The sequence below is a fragment of the Cherax quadricarinatus genome, chromosome 9 (assembly GCF_038502225.1).
Source record: "Cherax quadricarinatus isolate ZL_2023a chromosome 9, ASM3850222v1, whole genome shotgun sequence".
In the NCBI taxonomy this organism is placed as follows: Eukaryota; Metazoa; Arthropoda; class Malacostraca; order Decapoda; family Parastacidae; genus Cherax; species Cherax quadricarinatus.
Window position 1 is genome coordinate 46,597,568 of NC_091300.1, and position 13,862 is coordinate 46,611,429.

The window sequence follows — 13,862 nt, forward strand, 5'->3', positions numbered from 1 at the left end:
GGAATTTTATGACCAAACTCTCCTATTCCTTTCGCATGCATTGAGGCAGGAAGAGGAGGCAGGGATTACAGGATATAATGATATCTTTCTCTGATCGCGCAGTTACCAATATACTAGTTTTCAAAAGCATCTCTTTCTCTCATCTCTGATGATGAGCCTCGCCCACTACCAGTGTGTGTGACATTTCTTTCGTTCTGCTCAGGCACCACCTAGGCTCCACACCTTTATGTACCCATATCAGTACTATTTTCTCTACTTATTTTTCTATCTGCTGAAGAGGACCTCGGATGAGGATCGTGATATATAGCACTTTACATTTTATATTTATTTCTTCTTAATGATAATTCATTCATTAATTACACTTCAAAATTTCCTAATCAAATTGAATCTGAATTTTAGACTAAATATGATTCGACAACACTGAATGTTTGACACCAAATGTTAAGAGTCATTCTACAGTTATACCACAGAAACTAAAGTCACAATTTGTTTATCAAAATTTACAAACGTATTTTTGCATCACTACAACTACTCATCTTCCTTTAAAACACATTATATCAAGCTGAAGCTGAATGATAATTTCCGTTATCAAGAAAAGCCCAACAATACCCACAATTTTATTATTATGAAATTAAGAAGTTTCTATATACACAGCCTGAAGCTGTAATAAACGTAAATTGCATCAATTTTACAAAATTGAAGTCACTTAGAGAAGACATTCGCAAGTTATTGCGGATTATAATTTGAAAATTAGCATCCAATAATGAAGTGAACGTTGACGTTGTTCACTGCAAGAATCACCAGTGTTGAAGTTATTGCTTGGCACTGCACATACTAGTAACAAATTCGAACCTTCCTCTGACAAGATCAACCAGCACTGAAAACTAGAAGTTGGTCAGAAGAGAAATTCTAAAGTTATGGCAGAGGAACTTTGAAGGAGGTAAAATACAACTCATATATAAACTACAAGTATCCCATTTGGTAAATACATAACATTATCAAACTACAGCAAATGTTGCATTCTACATGAAAGCTTCTACACTTTGTTAACACCGTGGGAATATTTTCCATAAACATTTTCGTATATCGTGACAGGATGTACAGTAGTTGAACGTCTCGTCTGATGAGCTTCAAATTGTCTGTGTTGTTGTGTCTTAGAGAAAGGTTGGGATTGCTCTAGGGATGTGTAGGAGCCTATTTGCTGATTTCAATGAAAATAGAGCAGTATGAGAAAGCTTATTTGATTAGCTGCAAATTGCTTTAATGCTACCGTATTTTAGAAGAAGGATGGGATCTGTGAAGTTCATCAATCCACCACCTACACAGGTATACGTTTCTTAAAACATAAGGACATAAGAAAGAAGGAACACTGCAACAGGCCTACTGGCTAATGCGAGGCAGGTCCAATTCTCCCACCGGCTTAAGCCAATGCCTTGACCTAGTCAGGTCAGTCACATTCACTTAAGGGGAGGAGCACGGCATCCGACCTAGTAGCATAAGCTAGTCAGGTCCAACTCACACTCACCCACACCCACTCATGTATTTATACAACCTATTTTTAAAACTACATAATGTCTTAGCTTCTATGACGGCACTCGGGAGTTTGTTCCACTAATCCACAACTCTATTACCAAACCAGTGTTTCCTGTATCCTTAGTTTGTGGAATCACCACCAGCAGAGGTATACAGTTCTATGGTGTTCAAACATCTACCACCTACACGTGTGCACAACCATGAGTATCAGTGCTTACTTATATAAGAGAACCTTGGAAGCTTTCCCTTATCATTTTACTCCTCGTACTTCTTCCTCAGTCTTCTGGCCTTTCATAAACCTGCCAGCCACAAAACGTCTTGACAAATTGCATCATCCCGAGCATCCTAGCTCAGTGAACCAGTTGATACTTTATACCAGTCTTCTTACTTGACTTTATTCACCAGCGGACTTCGTTTTATATTAAACGATCAAGAGGCTTTACCTTATTTTTTTGTGGCTACATTACTACTACTACTACAATTTTTTCACTACCGCTGCTGTACCAACAACTACTACCACTGTTACTATTCCTGTGTACGAATGGTATATAATACCGACAAGATGAGAGTAAGACACATGTGCAACATCTGGGTATCTTTATTGTAGACGTTTCGCCATCCAGTGGCTTTATCAATACAAATTCCAGGACATAACTTGAAGACAGTAGAACTATGTATAGAAGATGAGGTAATCAGTCCCTCAACCTAGGAGTAGGTGCGAACAGCACCATAGTCATAGTCATAGTCGTAGGTGCTGTTCGCACCTACTCCTAGGTTGAGGGACTGATTACCTCATCTTCTGTACATAGTTCTACTGTCTTCAAGTTATGTCCTGGAATTTGTATTGATAAAGCCACTGGATGGCGAAACGTCTACAATAAAGATACCCAGATGTTGCACATGTGTCTTACTCTCGTTACTATTCCTACTACAACAGAATAGACGAACATGTGCTTTAGCTATGAATATGCCGATGAGTGACCTGTACAAAGGAGTATCAGCAGTAATGATGCACAGTGTGAGCTACAGTGAAGCAAGACACTATGCGGCCTTCCATGCAAAATACAATGACACAGCAGCAGCAGCAACCAAACAAGCAGCAGTAACAACCAAAGAACCAGCAGCAGCAACCATAGAACCAGCAGCAGTAACCATAGAAGCAGCAGCAGCAACCAAAGAAGCAGCAGCAGCAACCAAACAAGCAGCAGCAGCAACCAAACAAGCAGCAGCAGGAACCAAACAAGCAGCAGCAGCAACCAAACAAGCAGTAGCAGCAACCAAACAAGCAGTAGCAGCAACCAAACAAGCAGCAGCAGCAACCAAACAAGCAGCAGCAGGAACCAAACAAGCAGCAGCAGCAACCAAACAAGCAGTAGCAGCAACCAAACAAGCAGTAGCAGCAACCAAACAAGCAGCAGCAGCAACCAAACAAGCAGTAGCAGCAACCAAACAAGCAGTAGCAGCAACCAAACAAGCAGTAGCAGCAACCAAACAAGCAGCAGCAGCAACCAAACAAGCAGTAGCAGCAACCAAACAAGCAGTAGCAGCAACCAAACAAGCAGTAGCAGCAACCAAACAAGCAGTAGCAGCAAGCAAAGAAGCAACAAAGAAACAGTAGCAGCGGCAGCAACTAAAGAAGTAGCAGCAAAACCCAAAGAAACAGCAGCAGCAGTATTCAAAGAAACAGCAGCAGCAGTATCCAAAGAAACAGCAGCAGCAGTATCCAAAGAAACAGCAGCAGCAGTATCCAAAGAAACAGCAGCAGCAGTATCCAAAGAAACAGCAGCAGCAGTATCCAAAGAAACAGCAGCAGCAGTATCCAAAGAAACAGCAGCAGCAGTATTCAAAGAAACAGCAGCAGCAGTATCCAAAGAAACAGCAGCAGCAGTATCCAAAGAAACAGCAGCAGCAGTATTCAAAGAAACAGCAGCAGCAGTATCCAAAGAAACAGCAGCAGCAGTATCCAAAGAAACAGCAGCAGCAGTATCCAAAGAAACAGCAGCAGCAGTATCCAAAGAAACAGCAGCAGCAGTATCCAAAGAAACAGCAGCAGCAGTATCCAAAGAAACAGCAGCAGCAGTATCCAAAGAAACAGCAGCAGCAGCACCCAAAGAAACAGCAGCAGCAGTATCCAAAGAAACGGCAGCAGCAGCACCCAAAGAAACAGCAGCAACAGCAGCAACCAAGGAAGCAGTAACAGTTACTACAGCAACAACCGCAACAGCAAATCTACCTTATTTTAAGCCCCTCTCTTGGAAATTACACATGTCCCCTAGGGAGCGAGAGCCCCCCCCCCGGTTAAAAAAACACTGGCATAGTGGGAGGGATGAGACATCAATCCCCTTACTATTCTTCCTAAAGCCATTATTGATTATTATTATTATATTCTAGGGAAAGCACTACATCCTAAAGGGTCATATAACACCTAGGCAAAATATATCCGAGCTGTGTTATCCTAGAAAAAAGGTGTGCTGCTTTTTGGGATACTTCCAAGAAAACAACACTAAAACCTTACCACCACGACCAGCAACGACCAGGAAAGGTGGAAGCATGGGAGGTGGAAGCATGGGAGGTGGAAGCATGGGAGGTGGAAGCATGGGAAGTGGAAGCATGGGAGGTGGGAGCATGGGAGGTGGAAGCATGGGAGGCGGAAGGAAGGGAAGTGAAAGCATGGGAGGTAGAAGCATGGGAGGTGCAAGGATGGGGGGAGTGGAATGATGGGAGGTGGAAGGACAAGCGGGTACGAGGGCAAAAATTAGGAAATGGTATAAGGAAATTAAGTGAGGAAGTAGAAGAGAATAACAACAAACTACATCAACATAGCTGGAAAAGATAACTAGACAGCTTTTTAACACTAATTTCCATTATACCATAACCAAACATTTTTGTAACATTGCAGTTCACAAACAGGTGGTATGTGGCCCTTACTGATTTAGCGCTTTCGCAATATCATGCTAATTAAAGATGCTATAATTCCCTTTATTCAATACATCTTTGGTCACCAACAAAATTTTCCACACAACAGTACGACCAAGATCTCCAAATCGCATAACGTCATACAAGCAATAAACCATTGCTAATATCTGAAGAACATGTGTACTACACGAATGTTAAGGTACAGGAATATCACGTTGTAAAAAAAAGTTATAACCCTAAATTGTGTACTCACCTGTCTCCTTCCTCAGGTAATGGGACGCTGATCGTCATTTTCGCCAGGAACAAGAACCTGCGCAACGTACCTAACACCTACATTATCTCCCTGGCGCTGGGGGACCTCCTCGTCCTTTTCTTCACCGTTCCCTTCGTCTCCACTATCTACACTATAGAGTCATGGCCCTATGGGAACTTTGAGTGTAAATTCAGCGAGATGGTGAGAGACATCTCGGTGGGTGTGACCGTGTTTACCCTGACAGCGCTGTCTGCTGACCGCTACCTCGCTATTGTCTCCACCGTCAGAAGGGTAATTATGCGTCAGTTGACTGTTAGCAGTATTTCATTCCACACCCAGATTATATTAAGACTGTCTTGCGGATCCGATAACAGGTAAGACTGACATTGTTTACTGGGGTTATGTTTTTAAAAAGGATGTGTGCAACCATCTGAATTATTACCAAAGGTCTCCTCACACCCATTCTTTACTAGGTCTTATGCAAAGGTTGTAGAACAATTAGGGGAATAACAAGAGAGTAGAGACTGTGTACTGACTATAATCGTAGTTTTGTATAATTAAGACATTTTATAAGTTTTCAACAGTATTTTAAAAAGTAGCACAATGATTATGAAATGATAATCAGTAGCTCATTTAGAAGTTCCGTTGTAATTATTGTTGCAAGAATTTTGGCTATCTCCAGCTTTGTTTTGGCGAGAAGAGTTCTGAGAGCCACCATGATTCCAGCTGTTGCTGTTATCTTATCACTGCACCTGAGACAGCGTAAAACCAGGATTCATTTATAAGAATTTAAGTTATTTATAGCACATGTATGCAAAATTTATTGCCTAAGGATTTTCTAAACAGTATCAGAATTAGTATAGTCGAGTGAATCACTTAAGGAATCGTGCTTGGTTCTTCCGCAGGCTGCAGGCAGAGCCGGCCGCAGGACGGTAAGGACTGCTGTGGGAATATGGGTGGCGGCGGGAGTTTTGGCCACCCCGGCAGCGCTCTTCTCACAAGTTCAGGTGTTTCATGTGACTGATGATAAAATCATCAGTGTTTGCTACCCGTTTCCGGAGCACTTCCCCAGCTGGTATTCTCTGGTTAATGTCATTGTCAAGGCTCTCCTGTATTACCTCGTGCCACTCGTCGTCATCGCCTCCTTCTACTTGCTGATGGCCAGGCACTTGCTCTCTTCTGAGGACTTGCCAGGGGAATCTCACGTCTTCCATCGCCAACTGAGAACGAGAAGAAAAGTAGCCAAGATCGTCTTATGCTTTGTGCTTATCTTCGCCGTGTGCTTTCTGCCAACACACGTCTTTCTGTTGTGGTTCTACTTAGACCCTGAGGCCTCAATCAAATATAACGAGTTCTGGCATGCCCTCCGGATCGTCGGCTTTTGCCTCGGATTTATTAACTCGTGCATCAACCCTATCGCTCTATACTGCATCTCTGGCACTTTCAGGAAGTACTACAATCGTTATCTCTTCTGTTGCTGTCGCTGGTTTGACCGTGAACATCGAACTCGGTCCTTCCTGCAGCCGGAACGCTCTGGTATGTCCCATTGCCGGTCATTTACCATGCGAGGCACAGAGACAATGACTCTCACCACATTAATCCATGAAAGAGCTTCTCCAGCCGCATCATGACAAACGCCTACACTATCCTGTTCTCCTGCCTCTGCCCGTCCGTGTTCCCCCACGTCCACACTAACCTATTCTCCCATGGCCACACGCCCATATGCTGTGAGTCACCAAAACTACGGCAGCCACAGTCGTGACTCACCAGTGTGCAGCCACCATATGGTGGTGGCAGATGACCGCGATGTAGACAGTAACACTTGCATTTATGAGGAGGTCGAGTTGTGAAGCTTCACTGTCAGGTGTGAGCCCTCCATGCGGGGTGTTGGCCATCCATACGGGGTGTGGGGGACCTAGTGCAGCGTGAGGTCCATCATGAAGGAGAAAGGAAAGAGAACTTAGTTACTGAAGTGAGGGACCTGATGACTGGAATGACGAGTACAGTGAGTGACCTCGTGACTGTAATGGAGGTCTGGTTATGAGACCTCAGGTGAGTTTAGTGAACTAATGAGCAAAGTACACCTAAGCGCAATCGGAACTCTTTACTGAAGGACCTCATATGAGTAAGAAAAAAGAAAAAGGCGGACCTCACGAAAGAAGACTCATTGTCTGCAGTTAGACGGTTAGTTCCAGAGGCCATTGCCTGCATAGCCCAGTCCCAAACCAGGCCTCCAACTTGACGGCCCGATTAATCAGGCCGTCACGCAGTCCATTTGTAACATAAATCTGTACATTGCTTGGTGTTTGCTTGTTAAGTGTTTAATTATTATTGTTCACTATCAGAATTGTTATTATATCAAGGAATAACTTTGTAGCTGAGATGTTTAGGCTCTATGTAATAACAACACATTTTTCCCTCATTATTTACTATTTTTTATAATGCATGAGAAGACTAATGTTGGATGCCAGGGAAGGTTTCCTGTCACCCTCTTGAACTTTTATCATAAGCAAGGGGTGTGGCTATGAGTTGCGACCTGCCAGGTGAAGCCGTCTACCCTCCGTACTCGCCCAGAGATGTCAGATGGTGATATGCTGCCCATGGGGAAAGACATGGCAGTTGCTCTATCTCTAACATAATCTAACACACAATCACCATCTTAATTATTTTCTGGACACAGAAATTTTGAGTACAGTCTTGCCTGCTAGTTATGTTCATAGGCTTTAACCTCATTGTGGAACACCCTCTGAGAGCAAGAGTCAATTCTCAATTTCGCTCAAGAGTATCCATAAAACACTGCATAAATTTAAACAACACATATTATGTACCATTTCCTGTTTGAACATAGTCAAAGACAGGTGTCGGCACTCGGTCGTTTGTGAGCTCATTATTTTCTGCTTTGGGAGCTTTGCTGTGGAGCGGTTTGAGGATTTTTGTATGCATTTGTGGTGTGTGAACAGACTGTGCTTAAGTGGAGTACAATGTGCATCTTGGGACTGACTGACTTGTTTGTCTGATCTGGACTCAGCCGTAAAAAGAGGCTTGCTTCTACGTACTACTGTAAATAGCGAGGTGAGTTACTGTTTGCTCACCTTTGTGGGCTCGGACTGAGTGGACTTTTTTATCTCACTTGGTAGCTACACACTATTTTGGGATGTGCACACAAATGCTCAGTGTAGACCTGGAGTGTGGTAGCGAATTGTTCACTTTGATGCTTGTGTGCGTCTTAAGATTTTGAGAGATAACTCTTTATGTGATTTGTTCAGTGTTTATTAGAATAAATAGGTACCCCGGTAGGCGGACCTTTAAGTGGTTGCCTGATTTCTTTTACTTTTTCCTTCAAGCTCTTCAGTAATTTGTTTATAACACAATGGTTCATCAAGACAACTTAAAATTTGCATTGCCGGTGCACAGTAACTAAGCCAAAATTCTAGGAACAACTGTCATGGTGCAGGTGCCCCATGATCAAAGTTGTAGGACTCATTCCAGGATATTGAAATGACTAATAACCTCCAAAACCCTCTGCAGCGTAACTTGTGTCGACGACTACAAAGTGAAATTCAAGCGTGTAGGTCAGTGTTATTCACTAATTTTTGCAAGAGAGCCACTTCGGTTAAACACATTGATTGAGAGAGCCGCAGCTACTGCAAGTTAGCGTAACTCAACTAAATTAAGTAGTACTGAGCTGCTAGTGCAATATAGTAAATGAGAAAAATTAGACATGGTAATATTAGCCTGCATATCTTGTTATTAATAGCAAAATAAAAACCAAACTTACTTAATGCTCCTTTTCTACTGGTCGGGTCTGGGATGGCTGTTCATCACTATTGTGTTTTTGTTTAACCACAAATCGATCCATCATAACGGACACTACTTGACTGCACTTTGGTTTCAAGTAAAACTAGCCCATCACAGCTAGCTTCCACAAGCAGCAACAGTTAAGTCGTTACTTTCATATATGTTGCCGCAGTCTCAAATATCTGTTGCCTATTTTCAAACACAAATCTCCAAGAGTAACGAAATACGTCCAGTCTCCCCCGAAAGCTTGAACTCAACTGATTCAGCGAGACCAGGTCTCGACGCCTAGAGCTAGATGTGTCCCTGATCAGTTTCCTGTACTGGACACGTATGATTTCTGTACGACTAGGGTAGGGATGTTAGAATGTTATCTCTTACTGTGACTTCGTCTTCCATCTCACCTCATGAAAATATGTATCTTACTTGAAAAATTATTTATATATATATATATATATATATATATATATATATATATATATATATATATATATATATATATATATATATATATATATATACATATTTTTTATTAATTATTTTATTATTTTATTATCACACTGGCCGATTCCCACCAAGGCAGGGTGGCCCGAAAAAGAAAAACTTTCACCATCATTCACTCCATCACTGTCTTGCCAGAAGGGTGCTTTACACTACAGTTTTTAAACTGCAACATTAACACCCCTCCTTCAGAGTGCAGGCACTGTACTTCCCATCTCCAGGACTCAAGTCCGGCCTGCCGGTTTCCCTGAATCCCTTCATAAATGTTACTTTGCTCACACTCCAACAGCACGTCAAGTATTAAAAACCATTTGTCTCCATTCACTCCTATCAAACACGCTCATGCATGCCTCCTGGAAGTCCAAGCCCCTCGCACACAAAACCTCCTTTACCCCCTCCCTCCAACCTTTCCTAGGCCGACCCCTACCCCGCCTTCCTTCCACTACAGACTGATACACTCTTGAAGTCATTCTGTTTCGCTCCATTCTCTCTACATGTCCGAACCACCTCAACAACCCTTCCTCAGCCCTCTGGACAACAGTTTTGGTAATCCCGCACCTCCTCCTAACTTCCAAACTACGAATTCTCTGCATTATATTCACACCACACATTGCCCTCAGACATGATATCTCCACTGCCTCCAGCCTTCTCCTCGCTGCAACATTCATCACCCACGCTTCACACCCATATAAGAGCGTTGGTAAAACTATACTCTCATACATTCCCCTCTTTGCCTCCAAGGACAAAGTTCTTTGTCTCCACAGACTCCTAAGTGCACCACTCACTCTTTTTCCCTCATCAATTCTATGATTCACCTCATCTTTCATAGACCCATCCGCTGACACGTCCACTCCCAAATATCTGAATACGTTCACCTCCTCCATACTCTCTCCCTCCAATCTGATATCCAATCTTTCATCACCTAATCTTTTTGTTATCCTCATAACCTTACTCTTTCCTGTATTCACCTTTAATTTTCTTCTTTTGCACACCCTACCAAATTCATCCACCAATCTCTGCAACTTCTCTTCAGAATCTCCCAAGAGCACAGTGTCATCAGCAAAGAGCAGCTGTGACAACTCCCACTTTGTGTGTGATTCTTTATCTTTTAACTCCACGCCTCTTGCCAAGACCCTCGCATTTACTTCTCTTACAACCCCATCTATAAATATATTAAACAACCACGGTGACATCACACATCCTTGTCTAAGGCCTACTTTTACTGGGAAAAAATTTCCCTCTTTCCTACATACTCTAACTTGAGCCTCACTATCCTCGTAAAAACTCTTCACTGCTTTCAGTAACCTACCTCCTACACCATACACTTGCAACATCTGCCACATTGCCCCCCTATCCACCCTGTCATACGCCTTTTCCAAATCCATAAATGCTACAAAGACCTCTTTAGCCTTATCTAAATACTGTTCACTTATATGTTTCACTGTAAACACCTGGTCCACACACCCCCTACCTTTCCTAAAGCCTCCTTGTTCATCTGCTAACCTATTCTCCGTCTTACTCTTAATTCTTTCAATTATAACTCTACCATACACTTTACCAGGTATACTCAACAGACTTATCCCCCTATAATTTTAGCACTCTCTTTTATCCCCTTTGCCTTTATACAAAGGAACTATGCATGCTCTCTGCCAATCCCTAGGTACCTTACCCTCTTCCATACATTTATTAAATAATTGCACCAACCACTCCAAAACTATATCCCCACCTGCTTTTAACATTTCTATCTTTATCCCATCAATCCCGGCTGTCTTACCCCCTTTCATTTTACCTACTGCCTCACGAACTTCCCCCACACTCACAACTGGCTCTTCCTCACTCCTACAAGATGTTATTCCTCCTTGCCCTATACACGAAATCACAGCTTCCCTATCTTCATCAACATTTAACAATTCCTCAAAATATTCCCTCCATCTTCCCAATACCTCTAACTCTCCATTTAATAACTCTCCTCTCCTATTTTTAACTGACAAATCCATTTGTTCTCTAGGCTTTCTTAACTTGTTAATATCACTCCAAAACTTTTTCTTATTTTCAACAAAATTTGTTGATAACATCTCACCCACTCTCTCATTTGCTCTCTTTTTACATTGCTTCACCACTCTCTTAACCTCTCTCTTTTTCTCCATATACTCTTCCCTCCTTGCATCACTTCTACTTTGTAAAAACTTCTCATATGCTAACTTTTTCTCCCTTACTACTCTCTTTACATCATCATTCCACCAATCGCTCCTCTTCCCTCCTGCACCCACTTTCCTGTAACCACAAACTTCTGCTGAGCACTCTAACACTACATTTTTAAACCTACCCCATACCTCTTCGACCCCATTGCCTATGCTCTCATTAGCCCATCTATCCTCCAATAGCTGTTTATATCTTACCCTAACTGCCTCCTCTTTTAATTTATAAACCTTCACCTCTCTCTTCCCTGATGCTTCTATTCTCCTTGTATCCCATCTACCTTTTACTCTCAGTGTAGCTACAACTAGAAAGTGATCTGATATATCTGTGGCCCCTCTATAAACATGTACATCCTGAAGTCTACTCAACAGTCTTTTATCTACCAATACATAATCCAACAAACTACTGTCATTTCGCCCTACATCATATCTTGTATACTTATTTATCCTATTTTTCTTAAAATATGTATTACCTATAACTAAACCCTTTTCTATACAAAGTTCAATCAAAGGGCTCCCATTATCATTTACACCTGGCACCCCAAACTTACCTACCACACCCTCTCTAAAAGTTTCTCCTACTTTAGCATTCAGGTCCCCTACCACAATTACTCTCTCACTTGGTTCAAAGGCTCCTATACATTCACTTAACATCTCCCAAAATCTCTCTCTCTCCTCTGCATTCCTCTCTTCTCCAGGTGCATACACCCTTATTATGACCCACTTCTCGCATCCAACCTTTACTTTAATCCACATAATTCTTGAATTTACACATTCATATTCTCTTTTCTCCTTCCATAACTGATCCTTCAACATTACTGCTACCCCTTCCTTTGCTCTAACTCTCTCAGATACTCCAGATTTAATCCCATTTATTTCCCCCCACTGAAACTCTCCTACCCCCTTCAGCTTTGTTTCGCTTAGGGCCAAGACATCCAACTTCTTTTCATTCATAACATCAGCAATCATCTGTTTCTTGCCATCCGCACTACATCCACGCACATTTAAGCATCCCAGTTTTATAAAGTTTTTCTTCTTCTCTTTTTTAGTAAATGTCTACAGGAGAAGGGGTTACTAGCCCCTTGCTCCCGGCATTTTAGTCGCCTCATACGACACGCATGGCCTACGGAGGAAAGATTCTTTTCCACTTCCCCATGGACAATAGAAGAAATAAAGACGAACAAGAACTATTTAGAAAAAGTAGAAAAACCTAGATGTATGTATATATATATGCATGTGCGTGTCTGTGAAGTGTGACCAAAGTGTAAGTAGGAGTAGCAAGATATCCCTGTTATCTAGCGTGTTTATGAGACAGAAAAAGAAACCAGCATTCCTACCATCATGCAAAACAGTTACAGGTTTTTGTTTCACAGTCATCTGGCAGGACGGTAGTACTTCCCTGGGTGGTTGCTGTCTACCAACCTACTATTAATTAATTTATATATTTTTCGAGAGCCGTAAATTGAGTCATCGCGAGCCGCGCAATGAATACCACTGGTGTAGGTGCTCATCTGCCTTTTATTGTGCAAAATAAAAAAGAATCAAAATTTCACAACTTCTTCTGAATATCTTCATTATTTAATGGATGAAACATCTTACGGCCAGATTAGCAGACATTAAGGCCAGTTTGATGTGGACAAATTTTTCAGTACACTTAATTTTTGTTTATATAAAACTTGGGGTCATTGGAATTCCAGCAATAACTGGAGAATGCCTCTTCTGATAGGCTTCAAAATTTCATCCCTGATGTGTTTCTCAAAATGCAACGTTTGCTCTGTTAATGGTCCTCAAATACTAATTTATCATTTTTATTATATAGAAATATTGATTTCTATTCAATAAATAAAGAATGCCTCATCTCACTGGCTTCAATATATTAATGATGATATATTCTATAACAAGGATGACAACAGTAAATTTAGACTGGTTAGTTGCAAATTTGAAATTTTGATGAAATCGTTAAAAAATTTGAATGGTTGGATTCAGAACAATTATCGGGGAATGCCTTATCTTATAGATTTCAAACTTTCAGTGTTGAAGGATTTTATCAAAAGAAAGATTGGCTTTCATGTTGAGCTTTTTAAATTTTTAATTACCAATTTTATTAAATTGATTTCCAACTAGAGAATGCCTCTTTTGGTCGGCTTCAAAAGCTGAAGAAGATTTTATTGAATTTATACTTTGTATGTGCCAAATTGTATAGATATTTTTCCAAATTTCAATTTCTTATAAAACACAAAATCCAATATTTTTTCTTTGAGGATTATAGAGATTGTTATACAGACTAGAACTGCAAAATCGAATAAGATATATTGAAAACTAGAGTTATTTATAGAGCTTTAAGTTTTCACGAGTTTAGGAGTTAATACTTCAGCAGACACTGTTAGTTACGTTCTTCTTTTTTTCCGGTGATTTACAAGTCTTTCGTTTATATCTTCAGAACAACTTATTTGTTCAGCTTCAGTTTTTTAACCCGTCAACTATTAGTAGTGAAGGTTCGTGGAACAACTGAAAACTACTCTGAGGCACCTTTCCATGAGAGAACTACCCTGAGACACCTTTCCATGAGAGAACTACCCTGAGACACCTTTCCATGAGAGAACTACCCTGAGACACCTTTCCATGAGAGAACTACCCTGAGACACCTTTCCATGAGAGAACTACCC

The 13,862-nt window shown here is 41.3% G+C and overlaps 1 protein-coding gene across 1 annotated transcript; it reads left to right on the top strand.

Moving 5' to 3' along the window:
- Positions 1-4,083: 4,083 nt before the first annotated feature.
- On the top strand, positions 4,084-8,764 carry LOC128686071 (neuropeptide CCHamide-1 receptor-like). Its single transcript, XM_070083122.1, has 3 exons — positions 4,084-4,210; positions 4,623-4,993; positions 5,608-8,764. The coding sequence occupies exons 1-3, from the start codon at positions 4,084-4,086 to the stop codon at positions 6,331-6,333; spliced, it is 1,224 nt and encodes a 407-aa protein (XP_069939223.1). The 3' UTR covers positions 6,334-8,764.
- The last annotated feature ends 5,098 nt before the right edge of the window (positions 8,765-13,862 follow it).

Excerpts from the sequence above, each read along its gene's own strand:
- LOC128686071 (XM_070083122.1), top strand. The coding sequence starts at position 4,084 with ATGGGAGGTGGAAGCATGGGAGGTGGAAGCATGGGAGGTGGAAGCATG. Across the intron at positions 4,211-4,622 it reads GGGAAGTGAAAGCATGGGAG|AACATGTGTACTACACGAAT; the intron begins GTAGAAGCATGG and ends TAATATCTGAAG. Across the intron at positions 4,994-5,607 it reads TTGTCTCCACCGTCAGAAGG|GCTGCAGGCAGAGCCGGCCG; the intron begins GTAATTATGCGT and ends GTTCTTCCGCAG.